This window comes from Rhamphochromis sp. 'chilingali' (assembly GCF_963969265.1).
Source record: "Rhamphochromis sp. 'chilingali' genome assembly, chromosome: 1".
Classification (NCBI taxonomy): domain Eukaryota; kingdom Metazoa; phylum Chordata; class Actinopteri; order Cichliformes; family Cichlidae; genus Rhamphochromis; species Rhamphochromis sp. 'chilingali'.
Genome location: NC_137929.1, coordinates 49094691 through 49106650, shown reverse-complemented (window position 1 = coordinate 49106650; position 11960 = coordinate 49094691). Strand labels below are relative to the sequence as shown.

The following is an 11960-nucleotide window of genomic DNA, read 5'->3' as shown; positions in this document are numbered from 1 at the left end:
TGATGTGAAAACATGGCACGAAATTTTAGGACATTGTAATGTTAGTGATGTGTTAAAGCTACCCGATGTTGTAGATGGCATGAAAATCACAGGCAGTGGGATGCTAGATTGTAATGTGTGCACAGAAGGGAAATTCACTAACAACAGAAACAGACAAAGCGACCCAAAAGCGAGTGAGCCATTACAGTTGGTGCACACTGATCTAGCCGGCCCCATTGAACCAAGTGGCCAAAGTATTATTTACGGATGATTTTTCAGGGGCAGTGTCAGTTTACTTTCTAAAACAGAAAAGTGACACCACAGAGGCCACAGCAAAGTTTCTAGCTGACTGTGCACCATACGGCAGTGTTAAGTGCATTAGATCGGATAATGGCACAGAGTTCACAAGCAGTTCCTTCCAGTCTCTTTTAAGGGAAAAGGGTATAAAGCATGAGACATCTGCGCCATATTCTCCCCATCAGAATGGCACAACTGAGAGGCAATGGAGAACTCTCTTTGAAATGGGGAGGTGCCTTTTACTAGAAAAAGAGGACAAATATTCAAAGCCAGGTTTGTAGCAAAAGGTTACAACCAGACACAAGGAATAGATTACCAAGAGACATTTGCACCAACAGCAAACATGACATCTGTGCGAACACTAATGCAAATAGCAGTCCAGAATGATCTTATTATCCACCAAATGGATGTTAAAACTGCATATTTGCATGCTCCCATTGAGGAAGAAATATACATGGAACAACCAGAAGGTTTTGAGCAAACAGAGTCAGGAGAAAACTTGGTGTACAAATTAAAGAAATCCCTTTACGGGTTAAAACAATCAGGTAGAAACTGGTACAAACTCTTGAATGACTACCTTGAACAAAATGACTTTGAAAGAAACCTTTCTGATCACTGTGTATACAGAAAGGACATTGGACATGAAACCCTACTGGTTATCATCTGGGTAGATTACTTGATCATTGCGGCTAGCAATACTAACTTGTTAAACACATTCAAAGAAACAATGAGGTCAAAGTTTAACATGAAAGACCTGGGGAAAATATCTAGTTTTCTTGGGATACAGTTTATACAAAAAGAGAGTGAAATCAGGATGAATCAGAAGAGGTACATTCAAAGAATGTTGGAACGCTTTGGGATGTCTGAATGCAAACCCAGATCCACACCGTGTGAACTAAAAACGGACACTACTACATGTGGAGGAAGTGATGCAAATGAGACTGTTAACTCAAGAGAGTACAGAGAAATAGTGGGCAGTTTGATATATGCCATGACATGTACGAGACCAGATATAAGTTGGGTTGTTAGCAGACTATCTCAAACACTAGCTCAACCCACGAGAGAGGACTTAGTAATGGCAAAACAAGTCCTCAGATACCTAAAAGGCACAAATGACTTTGAACTGATCTTTAAGAAAAGCAGTGAGGATCTAGATCTAATTGCTTACAGTGACTCTGACTGGGCATCCTCTGTAAAAGACAGACGCAGTACAACAGGCTACTGTTTTGCACTTACTAAAGAGGGACCAGTAATATCTTGGAAAACAAAGAAACAGCCTACAGTGGCACTCTCAACATGTGAAGCTGAATACATTGGTCTTGCAACCACTACTCAGGAAAGCATGTACTTAACCCAACTGTTAAACAGCATGGACAGAAAAAGGTACACATGTACTAAACTGTTTGGGGACAACCAAGGGGCCATTGCGTTGAGTAAAAACCCAGTGAACAGACAGAGGTCAAAGCATATTGATGTGAAATATCACTTCATTCGTGAAGCAGTAAATGAAAGGAAAATCTGCATTGAACACTGTCCATCAGAAGAAATGGCTGCAGACATACTAACAAAACCAGTTACAAGAGTGAGACTCAGAGGGTTTCAAAAATGGTTCTTTGGAAACGCATAAGATGCTATGGGTTAACAGCATGAGAACAAGGGGGGGTGTTAGATTTGTGTTCTCATGACTAAATGACTAAACTTAGAAAAAACACACATTAAGACAATAACAAAATCAGCTTACTATCACCTCAAGAATATTTCAAGGATAAAAGATCTGATGTCTCAACAGGACCTGGAAAAACTAGTCCATGCATTCATCTTTAGTAGGCTTGATTACTGTAACAGCATCTTTACAGGCCTACCTAAAAAATCAGTCAGACAACTACAGCTCATTCAGAACTCTGCTGCTCGAGTCCTCACTAAGACCAAAAAAGTGGACCACATCAGTCCAGCTCTGAGGTCTTTACACTGGCTGCCTGTCCGTCAGAGGATAGACTTTAAAGTTCTGATGCTGGCCTATAAAGCTCTGAATGGTTTAGGACCAAAATACATCAATGACCTCCTGACCCAGTATGAACCTTCCAGATCCCTCAGGTCATCTGGATCCGGTCTTTTATCAGTTCCCAGAGTCAGAACCAGACACGGAGAAGCTGCATTCAGCTTTTATGCTCCTTATATCTGGAACAAACTCCCAGAAAGCCTCAGATCAGCTGAAACACTCAGTTTATTTAAATCCAGGTTGAAGACTCACCTATTCTCAGCTGCATTTGAATAAAGCACCAAATCCACACTTTTAAGCTTAAATTTCAAAACTTACACTAACCACTGATCTTATCTATTTCTGATTTTATCTGTTTTGATTTTATATACTGTTTTGTTTGTTTGTTAAGCTTAAATTTCAAAACTTACACTAACTACTGATCTTATCTATTTCTGATTTTATCTGTTTTGATTTTATATACTGTTTTGTTTGTTTGTTTGTTTGTTTGTTTGTTTGTTTGTTTGTTAAGTGGGTTTAGAGCTCTGGGTAGCTCCCCAACTGGGTCTAGACTGGGTCTAGAGAGTATTTTAAATTCAGGGAATTTAAAATAGAAAGTAGCTCGTCCACAGAAGGACTGGTAGCTCCCCTTACGATAAGGGTTCAGATCGCGCGAACAGGTGTGGGATTAGAGCTCTGGGTAGCTCCCCAACTGGGTCTAGACTGGGTCTAGAGAGTATTTTAAATTCAGGGAATTTAAAATAGAAAGTAGCTCGTCCACAGAAGGACTGGTAGCTCCCCTTACGATAAGGGTTCAGATCGCGCGAACAGGTGTGAAATGTGTGTGTTTAGTTAGTTTGTTTGTTTGCTTGTTTTAATCAATTTTAAATCATGCTTTTTATTTGTTTTTTGTTTCTAATGTCTCTGTAAAGCACTTTGAATCACCTTGTTGTTGAATTGTGCTATACAAATAAACTTGCCTTGCCTTGCCTAAATATATTAATTTATTTTATGTTGTGAAAGAAGTTTTCTGATTGTCATTTTATTTTGAAAAGGATTTTATTTTGGTGATTATAGATCACTTCCTGTTCCTTTTGTTCCAAAGCGCGAACTGCTGAAGTAATGTATGGTTTTCCCTCCTGTGTTACTAACAATAAAAGAAACGGGAAAAGTAATCAACCACCAAGTGTGTGCATTATTAAGAGAACATGGCTGAAGAAGAAGAAAACTCTTCAAGTTCAACAAGTTTGTTTAAAAACACGATCCATTTTATTTGGATAAAAGCAGGTATACGGAGGAAAGTCACAAGTCCTAGTTTTACACTGGGACATGAACGCAGCTTCCGTTTGGGGAATCGGGACGACGTCATCAACAAGCGCCACAAGAGCTCTTCACAAAAATCTTCCTGGTTTCGGGTTAGTCGGCTCACATTTAGAACCCTGGACACAGAAGACACAGCAACGCAAGTGTGGATCTGATGGCACAACCCGACAGAAACTCACACATCACAGGTATGTTACAGCAGCTCTGCTCATTCTGAGTTTCTTTCTTTCTTATCTTTTTTCTCGTAATTTTTTTATAACTAACGTATTAGTAATTAGACTCTTATTGTATTCTAATTTTTGCGTCATAACTTTTGCACTGTCCACTTCCTGCTGTGACAAAACAAATTTCCCACGTGTGGGACTAATAAAGGTTATCTTATCTTATCTTATGGACATGTTGTTCCACGATGTCTCTAAGCCGATGTTAGCTGAGAGCAGGACGCTGTTACTTTGGTGATGAATTCAGAGGAAAAGAAAAATCTCTATTTTGAATGGAAAACTGTTTTAATGGCATCTGTTATTAAAGGTGATAGGCTCAGACATTCTTAACATGCTGTGTTGCCTTCATCCAGTTTTATTTATACAGCGCCAAATCATAACAGTTGTGTCAAGTAGCTTTATGTAAGTATATTATAAATGCTCCCACACGTGAGATTTAAGTTATACTGGAAGTTTCTCGAGCTCCTCTGCAGATAGATAGGCAGATAAATCTTCAAGTCATTTGAAAAAATGACTTTCAAAGAATTTTGTGTATATAGCACCTTTCAAGTAGACAAAAGATCAAAGTGCTTTTGTCTTAAATAACAAGGCATAAAACAAAACAGACAAAATTAACCAATAGCAATTCTAAAATGTGTTTTTAGTTTTTAAAAAAGAGACTACTGACTCCACAGATCTTAAGCTCAGAGGGAGAGAGTTCCACAGTCTGTGGCCACACTGGCAAAACCTCTGTCTCCCTTAGTTCTTAGCCTTGCATGTTGTATAACAAGCAGGCCCTAAACATATGGCCCCTGCTAGGACAGGGGTGGGCAATTCCAGGCCCTGAGGGCCAGTGTCCTGCAGGTTTCAGATCTCACCTTGGGTCAACACACCTGAATCGCATGATTAGTTCGTTACCAGGCCTCTGGGGAACTTCAGAACATGTTGAGGAGCTAATTTAGCCATTTAAATCAGCTGTGCTGGTTCAAGGACACATCTAAAACCTGCAGGGATGCCGGCCCTCGAGGCCTGGAGTTGCCCACCCCTGTGCTAGGGACAAAAGGCTGTAGAAGTTCAATAATGTAAGCTGGTGCTTGTCCACGAAGAGCTCTAAAAGTCAGAACCAGAATCTTAAAATTGATTCTTAATTGAATTGGGAGCCAGTGCTGCTGTATTAGCAACACTGCCACATGTGAATACTTAGTGGATTTGGTCAGAAGCCTTGGTGCAGCATTTTGAACAACTTGCAGACGTCCCAGGGAGGAAGAAAATAGACCCCAGTGGCAACATATACAGTGCAAACAAGGCAGGACCAAAAATAGAGCTTTGAGGTTCGGCTCACTAAAAAGAGCCGGCTCTTTCGGCTCCGAACTGGCTCTTCAGGTTGTTTTGTTGCTTTAATTAATTTATTATTAACAATAATATAAAATTGTGCACAAAAGGAATTACTAACGTAAAAAAAAGTGGTTTTATTTATATATGTTTATATATAAATATAAAACACATTTCTAACATGAACTGAACTTCCAAAGCAGAGCTACTAGATCACTTAAATTACACAATTGAAAGCATGTGTGTATTGTTTGTGTATTTATACACAGGCACTCATATATATTCAAATAATTTTTAAAAAAAAAGTTCATTTACCTGTTACTACCACACACCAAATCCGGTCGTTGGTACTTGCTGGCTTGTGTAGCCACAAGATAACAAAAGCTCCACACTGGCCCCCAGCATCCTGGAGCACTTCTGTTGTCTTTTGTACGTGTTTTGAGTTTTTATGTGCTTCTGAGTTTTTACGTGTTTTGGAGTTTTTACGCGCTTTGTCTCTAGGGACCACCGTAAATATACTTTTATTTATTCACTCCACAAAAATTGTAATAAATAAATCATATAATACAAAAATCAACTGTTCACATTTCAACTTTTAACTATTTAAATTTTCCGCTTTTTCCTTTTACAAATTTAAAGTGAAACAACACAAAACACTGCAAACCACAACACAATTAAATATAAATTATAATATGACAACAAAAAGAACATGCATATTCTCTGTCATATGGACCTGCATGAATAAACTTTCTGAATCCTTTATCATCTGCAACTGAAAATAGTTGTGGATGATTACTATACCTTTCTAATGTGACGTTGTTGTCCCTGGCTCTCTCTCCCTCTGGATCTGTTCCTGTGCTACTTAGTGTAACTACCGCCCCTCCCCCTCTGCCCAGCATAAAGCACAAGACTCGCGTGCAGAGTGAAGCGGAAAAAAGTGCGAGAGAGAGGCTGAGAGAAAGAAAAGAGGGGGGAAAAAAAACACGTGACGGCTCGCGATAAGGAGCCGGCTCGCGTCGTTCACTTCAAAGAGCCGGCTCTAAGAGCCATTTCGTTCGCGAACGACCCATCACTATGAGGTACATTATAATTAAGAGGGGCTATTTTGGAGCTGTAAGGGTCCATGTTGACATAAAAAGTGCTTCCAGATAAGTAGGGCCAAAACCACTGAAGAGCAGACCCTTTTAGCCAGCATATGATTCCAGGATAACACGATATCATGCTCAACTGTGTTAAAAGCTTCTGTCAGGTCCAACAACAAGAGGGCAGCAGGGCTGCCCGAGTCCAGAGTTAAAAGAATGTATTTAAAACCCTTAAAAGCAGTTATTGTGCAGTTATTTAAAACCTGTTTGAAACTTTCCAGAGATCACTTTAAGATCAAGGTGGGCCTGCAGCTGTAAATGGACTACTTTCTCCAGAACTTTTGAAAGAAAGGGAAGCTTCTAAATTCGCCTGTAATCGGTCAGAACAGTTGGGTCCAGATTGTGTTTTTAAGAAGAGGCTGAACTATAGCTTGTTTAAAACATGATGTGCATTGCTATAGGCTGTGTCCCATGTGTAAATGATCACCTTTTATTCAGGTTTTGATATTAAACATGTGTCTTTATGTGTTTTTGTATCATTACATTATTGGTTATTGGTCTTTTGTTTCTTTGTACCTCAAGACCTCCCACATCATCATGACTGTGAGGAAGAGGAGGGTCTGGATGAGCTGCAGGTCTGTAACCAGGAGATGAACTCCAGTCTGGACCAGGAGGACCCAGAGCCTCCACAGATTAAAGAGGAACAGGAGGAGCTCTGCAGCATTCAGGAGGGAGAGCAGCTTGGACTGAAGCAGGAGGCTGAAGGCATTATCGTCTGGACTGATGAAGAGCGACTCACACTGCTGGAGACCATCTGCAAACCTGTGATAAAGTTACACAGAATAGGTATGTAAAACCAGGGCTCTAGAGTGCGACCAAATTTCTCAGTGGTGTGACTTAAAAAAATTCGGTCGCACCAGTGCAACCAGCTGTTCAGTACAAAAGAAAAAAAGTCTCAGCAACTGTGAAAGTCTCCGTGTGGTCAACAACAGACACACCTTATGCCCATATCGTGGTCTAAACCGTGGGACCTCTCCCATTGGCCGTGGTCCAGATATTCCTGTAGCCCTTCACGTCTGTGTTTGAAAGTGAATAAAAGCATATCGATTAACTAAATCCTGAATCGAGTATAAATGTTTTTAGCCAAAAACGGCACAATCTCAGGTTAAAGCTGGTTAAACCAAACAGCTGAATCAGTGAATGAAAGCAGGTGCCCTGATTCTGCACAAAGACTTAAACACAGAGCGCAGACCCACGTACACATCAGAATCAGTGAGATGTCGGCTTTCTCATCCGACATGACATACATGGGCACGCCGACATTCTGCGTCTCCGTGTTTACGTATTTGTCTTTGTTTGTGTGTTTGTTTGTTTGTTTGTTTGCTGCAGGTTTCTGACTGAACCAGTAGCAAAAGATCAAAACTACATTTCACATTTAATAAACATTATCATGATATCAATACTTATTTTCCACCCTGATTTACGAATAAATTCTTTACAAATCCTACCATGTGGATTCATGGATTTTTTTTTTTTTTTTTCACATTCTGTCTCTCACAGTTGAAGTGTACCTCTGGTGCAAATTACTGACCTCTGTCATCATTTTAGGTGGGGGAACTTGCACAATCGGTGGCTGACTAAATACTTTTTTGCCCCACTGTATGTTGATTAATGGTTTTCTTCAGTTTTTGATCTACTGCAGAATATTTTTCAGGCGGTTATCGCCTATAAAAAGCCAGGTCAGGAAAATCTTCATGTTTTTCTGTGTTTTATTCTCAGTTACTTTGACTCAAAGGCATCTGCTGTGATGCTCACACCTCTGACGAAGTCTCACATGATCAGAAATGAAAGAAATGGATTATAGAAATCAGTGACGATACACAGCCCTAGTGAGTAGCCTAGGCCTAACAGAAGTGGATGTAGCTGTGGGTAATGAGAAAAGATGAAAAGAACAATTGATAACTTTTTTGCTAAGTTAAGGCCTGATCCGTCTGAAATTCATAGCCAGTGCTCTGATACGGACATTATATCCCCATGTTTGCGTGGGTTCTCTCCGGGTACTCCGGCTTCCTCCCACCGTCCAAAGACATGCAGCTTGTGGGGATAGGTTAATTGATTAATCCAAATTGTCACTAGGTGTGAATGTGCGAGTGAATGTGAGTGTGAATGGTTGTCTGTCCCTGTGTGTTGGCCCTGCGACAGACTGGCGACCTGTCCAGGGTGTACCCCGCCTTTCGCCCTATGACAGCTGGGATAGGCTCCAGCACCCCCCGCGACCCTGAAAAGGATAAGCGGAAGCGAATGGATGGATGGATGCTCTGATACGGACATTATATGCCGTGATAAATGTACTGCCCAAGTGTCCCCTCTCCCCACTGCCTTTCTTGTAGAACTGTGCTCCAAGTAAAGAACTTTGTTTTGACAAGATTGCTAGTAAATCATTTACAAATTAATGTTGGACAGCAGTTAAAAAAAAAAAAAAGTTGAACATTTAAAACTGTGGTCAGAGAGGTCCGGGTGAATATCCTGATGGCATGAGCGAGAGCAGTGAGTCCATCCTGGGTGATCCAGGGATGATGGAGGCAGGAGGTCTGGAAGGTGAAGCTAGATGGAAAACCGAGCATTGTTTTTGTACTCTCTTTGACAGTGTCAATCTTACTTGTGCCTTTGTTTTTTGTTTTCTTTATCACTGTTGTGTGTATGTATACCTTCCTGCATTATCTTATAATATATTTCCTCAAAAGTTTGTTTTTCCTCTCAGACTTCCTACAGGAGGATGTCTGTGAGGAGGAGGTTCTTGCAGACCAGCAAGTCTGTACCCAAGAGAGAAACTCCAGCCTGGACGAGGAGGACCCAGAGCCTCCACAGATTAAGGAGGAACAGGAGGAACATTGCAGCAGTCAGGAGGAAGAGCAACTTGGACTGAAGCAGGAGGCTGATACCTTCATGGTGACTCAATCTTATGAGGAAAGTTCCCACAGTGAGCCAGAACCAAACAGTGAGCAGCTCCTTTCTCACAGCTCTCCTGAACCAGAGAGCCGAGATCATGAAGAAAGCCAGCATGTGGACTCAGGATCAACTAGAAATGAAGAGCTGAAGAAAAGGAGACGTTACAGAAAGAGACGTCACAGTAAAAGAGGAGGCAAAGAGAGCCAACGTAAAACTGAAAGGAAAATGTCCCTAAAATGTGAAACTTGTGGCAAAACTTTCGAGTTTATATCCTGCCTCGCTGCACATTTAGAAATTCACGCAAGTGAGAAAATGTATTCTTGTAGCACGTGTGGGAAAAGATTTGATCAGAAATCTGCATTGGATCATCATTTAACAAGTTATCTAGGTCAGAAGATGTATTCTTGTAGCATCTGTGGAAAAAAAATGCACTCTAAAGCCTACATGCCTACACATATGAGACTTCACACAGGTGAGAAACCATATTCTTGTAGCATCTGTGGGAAACGATTCAATCAGAAAACAGGATTGAAAACTCACATAAGACGTCACACAGGGGAGAAGAGGTATTCTTGTAGCACCTGTGGGAAAAGTTTTCTTTTGAAAGCAGCACTGGAGCGTCATATAAGATGTCACACAGGTGAGAAGCCGTATGTTTGTTTAAACTGTGAGAAACCATTTGCAGATAAAACGGCACTGGACCGTCACTTAGTAATCCACACAGGTGAGAAACCATATTGCTGTAACAGCTGTGGAAAAAAGTTCAATCAGAGCGCAAACTTAAAGAAGCACATGATGAGAATTCATACTGGTTAAAGTTTCATGCTTAGAAAATGTGGGACGGCTGTGACTTACCCCCTATTTTTTTTTTTTTTTTTTTTTTTTTTTTTTTTTTTTTCAAAATTGTCAGCACTGTGTTCTTCTGTTCATTGGATTAAAATGAAGGCTCCGATATCATGTTGGCTCCTTTCTTTACTCAACCACACACTTAACTAGGGCTGTGCGATGTGACCAAAATCTCAGATACCCATATAAGACATTTATCGTCCCGACAACGATATATATCACAAAAAATTTACATTTACTATAAATTATGTGAATCTTGGGCAACTCGTGTGTTTTCAGCTGGGCATTGTGTACCTTATGCTGAGTGTTTTGACAGATGAATTAAACTATATAAATTCAGATATAATTTGTAACGGCCTCTATTTTCCTTTTTTTAATATTTGCTACATAGTGTGCTGCTGAGAAAAGCCTGTTCTTTTTTTTTGGACAACTTTATGATTTTACAATGTGACAGATAGTAGGTGGCTTTAAAGAAAAAAAAAAAAAGAAAAGGTAAAGGCCTGTTCTAACGTTTGAGTCTAAGGTTTATTTTGTCAGGGTTCGTACGGGTGCTTGAAATTCTTGAGAATGCTTGAATTTTAATGTTGTCTTTTCAAGGTTTGAAAACTGCTTGAATTTCAGATGTGGTGCTTAAAAGTGCTTGAAAGTAACTATATTTCATTCACCACAAATAACTATCTGACTGAATAGTTTTCGTATCAGATAAAAAAAATAAAATAAAATGAATCACAAAATGTAGAAGCAAAATTTTTTTTTAAACTATTTTTAACTACTTTTGATGTTTCCTCTACATTTTACCTTTAAAAACTATTTACTTTGCCTTGTTTGGTATCATCCTTTTCAGCACAACCTCGCATGTCTGAATTTACAGTTATGTTTTCATTTTGACATACTGTATTAACACAATTGATCTAAAATCAGACAAAAAACATAAAATCCTAGTAGAAAGTTATATTTTTTTTACTGTAACAACCACAAACATGTTTATTGAATCATATTTCATAACTTGCAAATATAAATTGTCAATTTTGCACAAGTTTTGCAAACAAAGTTATTTGCAGCCATTTACCTTTTACCTTGATTTTTTTTAAATAACCATTTCAAACTATTTACAGAACAATCAGCTGTTCTTCATTCAATGCCACACAAATTATTTGTGCAACTCCAAAACAATAATTTCTGTCCACTATAAAGGAGAACATCACAGCCTGATACCTGCAGGTCTGACAGCAGCAGGTGTATCACTCCTGTTTCTACCTGGAGACAGCAGTCGCCTCATTGTTCTGGCACACAAGACAACACATTAACTACACACTCCAAACACGCTAAACATCATAAATCTCTCACATCTCAAAACTCTCTCTCTCTCTCGTCGTCACTCCTAAAACGTCCCCAGTTCTTTTGTTTGTTTGGTTTTTTTGCTCATAAGCAGAGAGTGCTTGCTAGCGCTAACGTGACGAAACACCGTGTATATATTGTTTATCATGACTCTGGTTTTACGTGGCCTATCAACACAATTTAAAAACTGGTATTTATCACCTTGTTGCTTTGTCTTTAAGTGGTCATGTGATTGGCTTACCACAACCACTTTATTCTTCCTCAGTCAAACAGCAGCACTCATGCGATTGTTTTGCACCCTTAGCTCCAGGTGTTGTGCTAGACAGTGATCGTGATTACAGCTGTACTGTCCAGATTACTTACAGCTACTTCCGTGCAACTGATATAAGATGCGGTAAGCTGAACACAGCTTCAACCGTCTGTTTGTTGAAAAATAGTAACAGGCCGCATTTTCTTGTTAGTAACTGTAACGGCGTTGTAACGATAGGAATAGTAATTAGTTAGATTACTCGTTACTGAAAAAATTAACGCCGTTATTCCCATAACTGGTAGTTAGTGTGTAGTATAGTCGTTGTTTTGTTGTTTTTGTCAGTTCTACTAGTGAACATCACAGTTGCTTAGGGTTGCCAACTCCCT

At 39.7% G+C, this 11960-nt stretch overlaps 1 protein-coding gene across 1 annotated transcript; it reads left to right on the top strand.

Annotated features, from left to right (window-relative positions):
* Positions 1-3373: 3373 nt before the first annotated feature.
* LOC308401154 (uncharacterized protein) lies at positions 3374-10699 on the top strand. The gene is made up of 3 exons (XM_080889259.1): positions 3374-3765; positions 6774-7037; positions 8953-10699. The coding sequence occupies exons 1-3, from the start codon at positions 3732-3734 to the stop codon at positions 9954-9956; spliced, it is 1302 nt and encodes a 433-aa protein (XP_080745385.1). The 5' UTR covers positions 3374-3731; the 3' UTR covers positions 9957-10699.
* The last annotated feature ends 1261 nt before the right edge of the window (positions 10700-11960 follow it).

Excerpts from the sequence above, each read along its gene's own strand:
- LOC308401154 (XM_080889259.1), top strand. The coding sequence starts at position 3,732 with ATGGCACAACCCGACAGAAACTCACACATCACAG. Across the intron at positions 3,766-6,773 it reads CAGAAACTCACACATCACAG|ACCTCCCACATCATCATGAC; the intron begins GTATGTTACAGC and ends TTGTACCTCAAG. Across the intron at positions 7,038-8,952 it reads GATAAAGTTACACAGAATAG|ACTTCCTACAGGAGGATGTC; the intron begins GTATGTAAAACC and ends TTTTCCTCTCAG.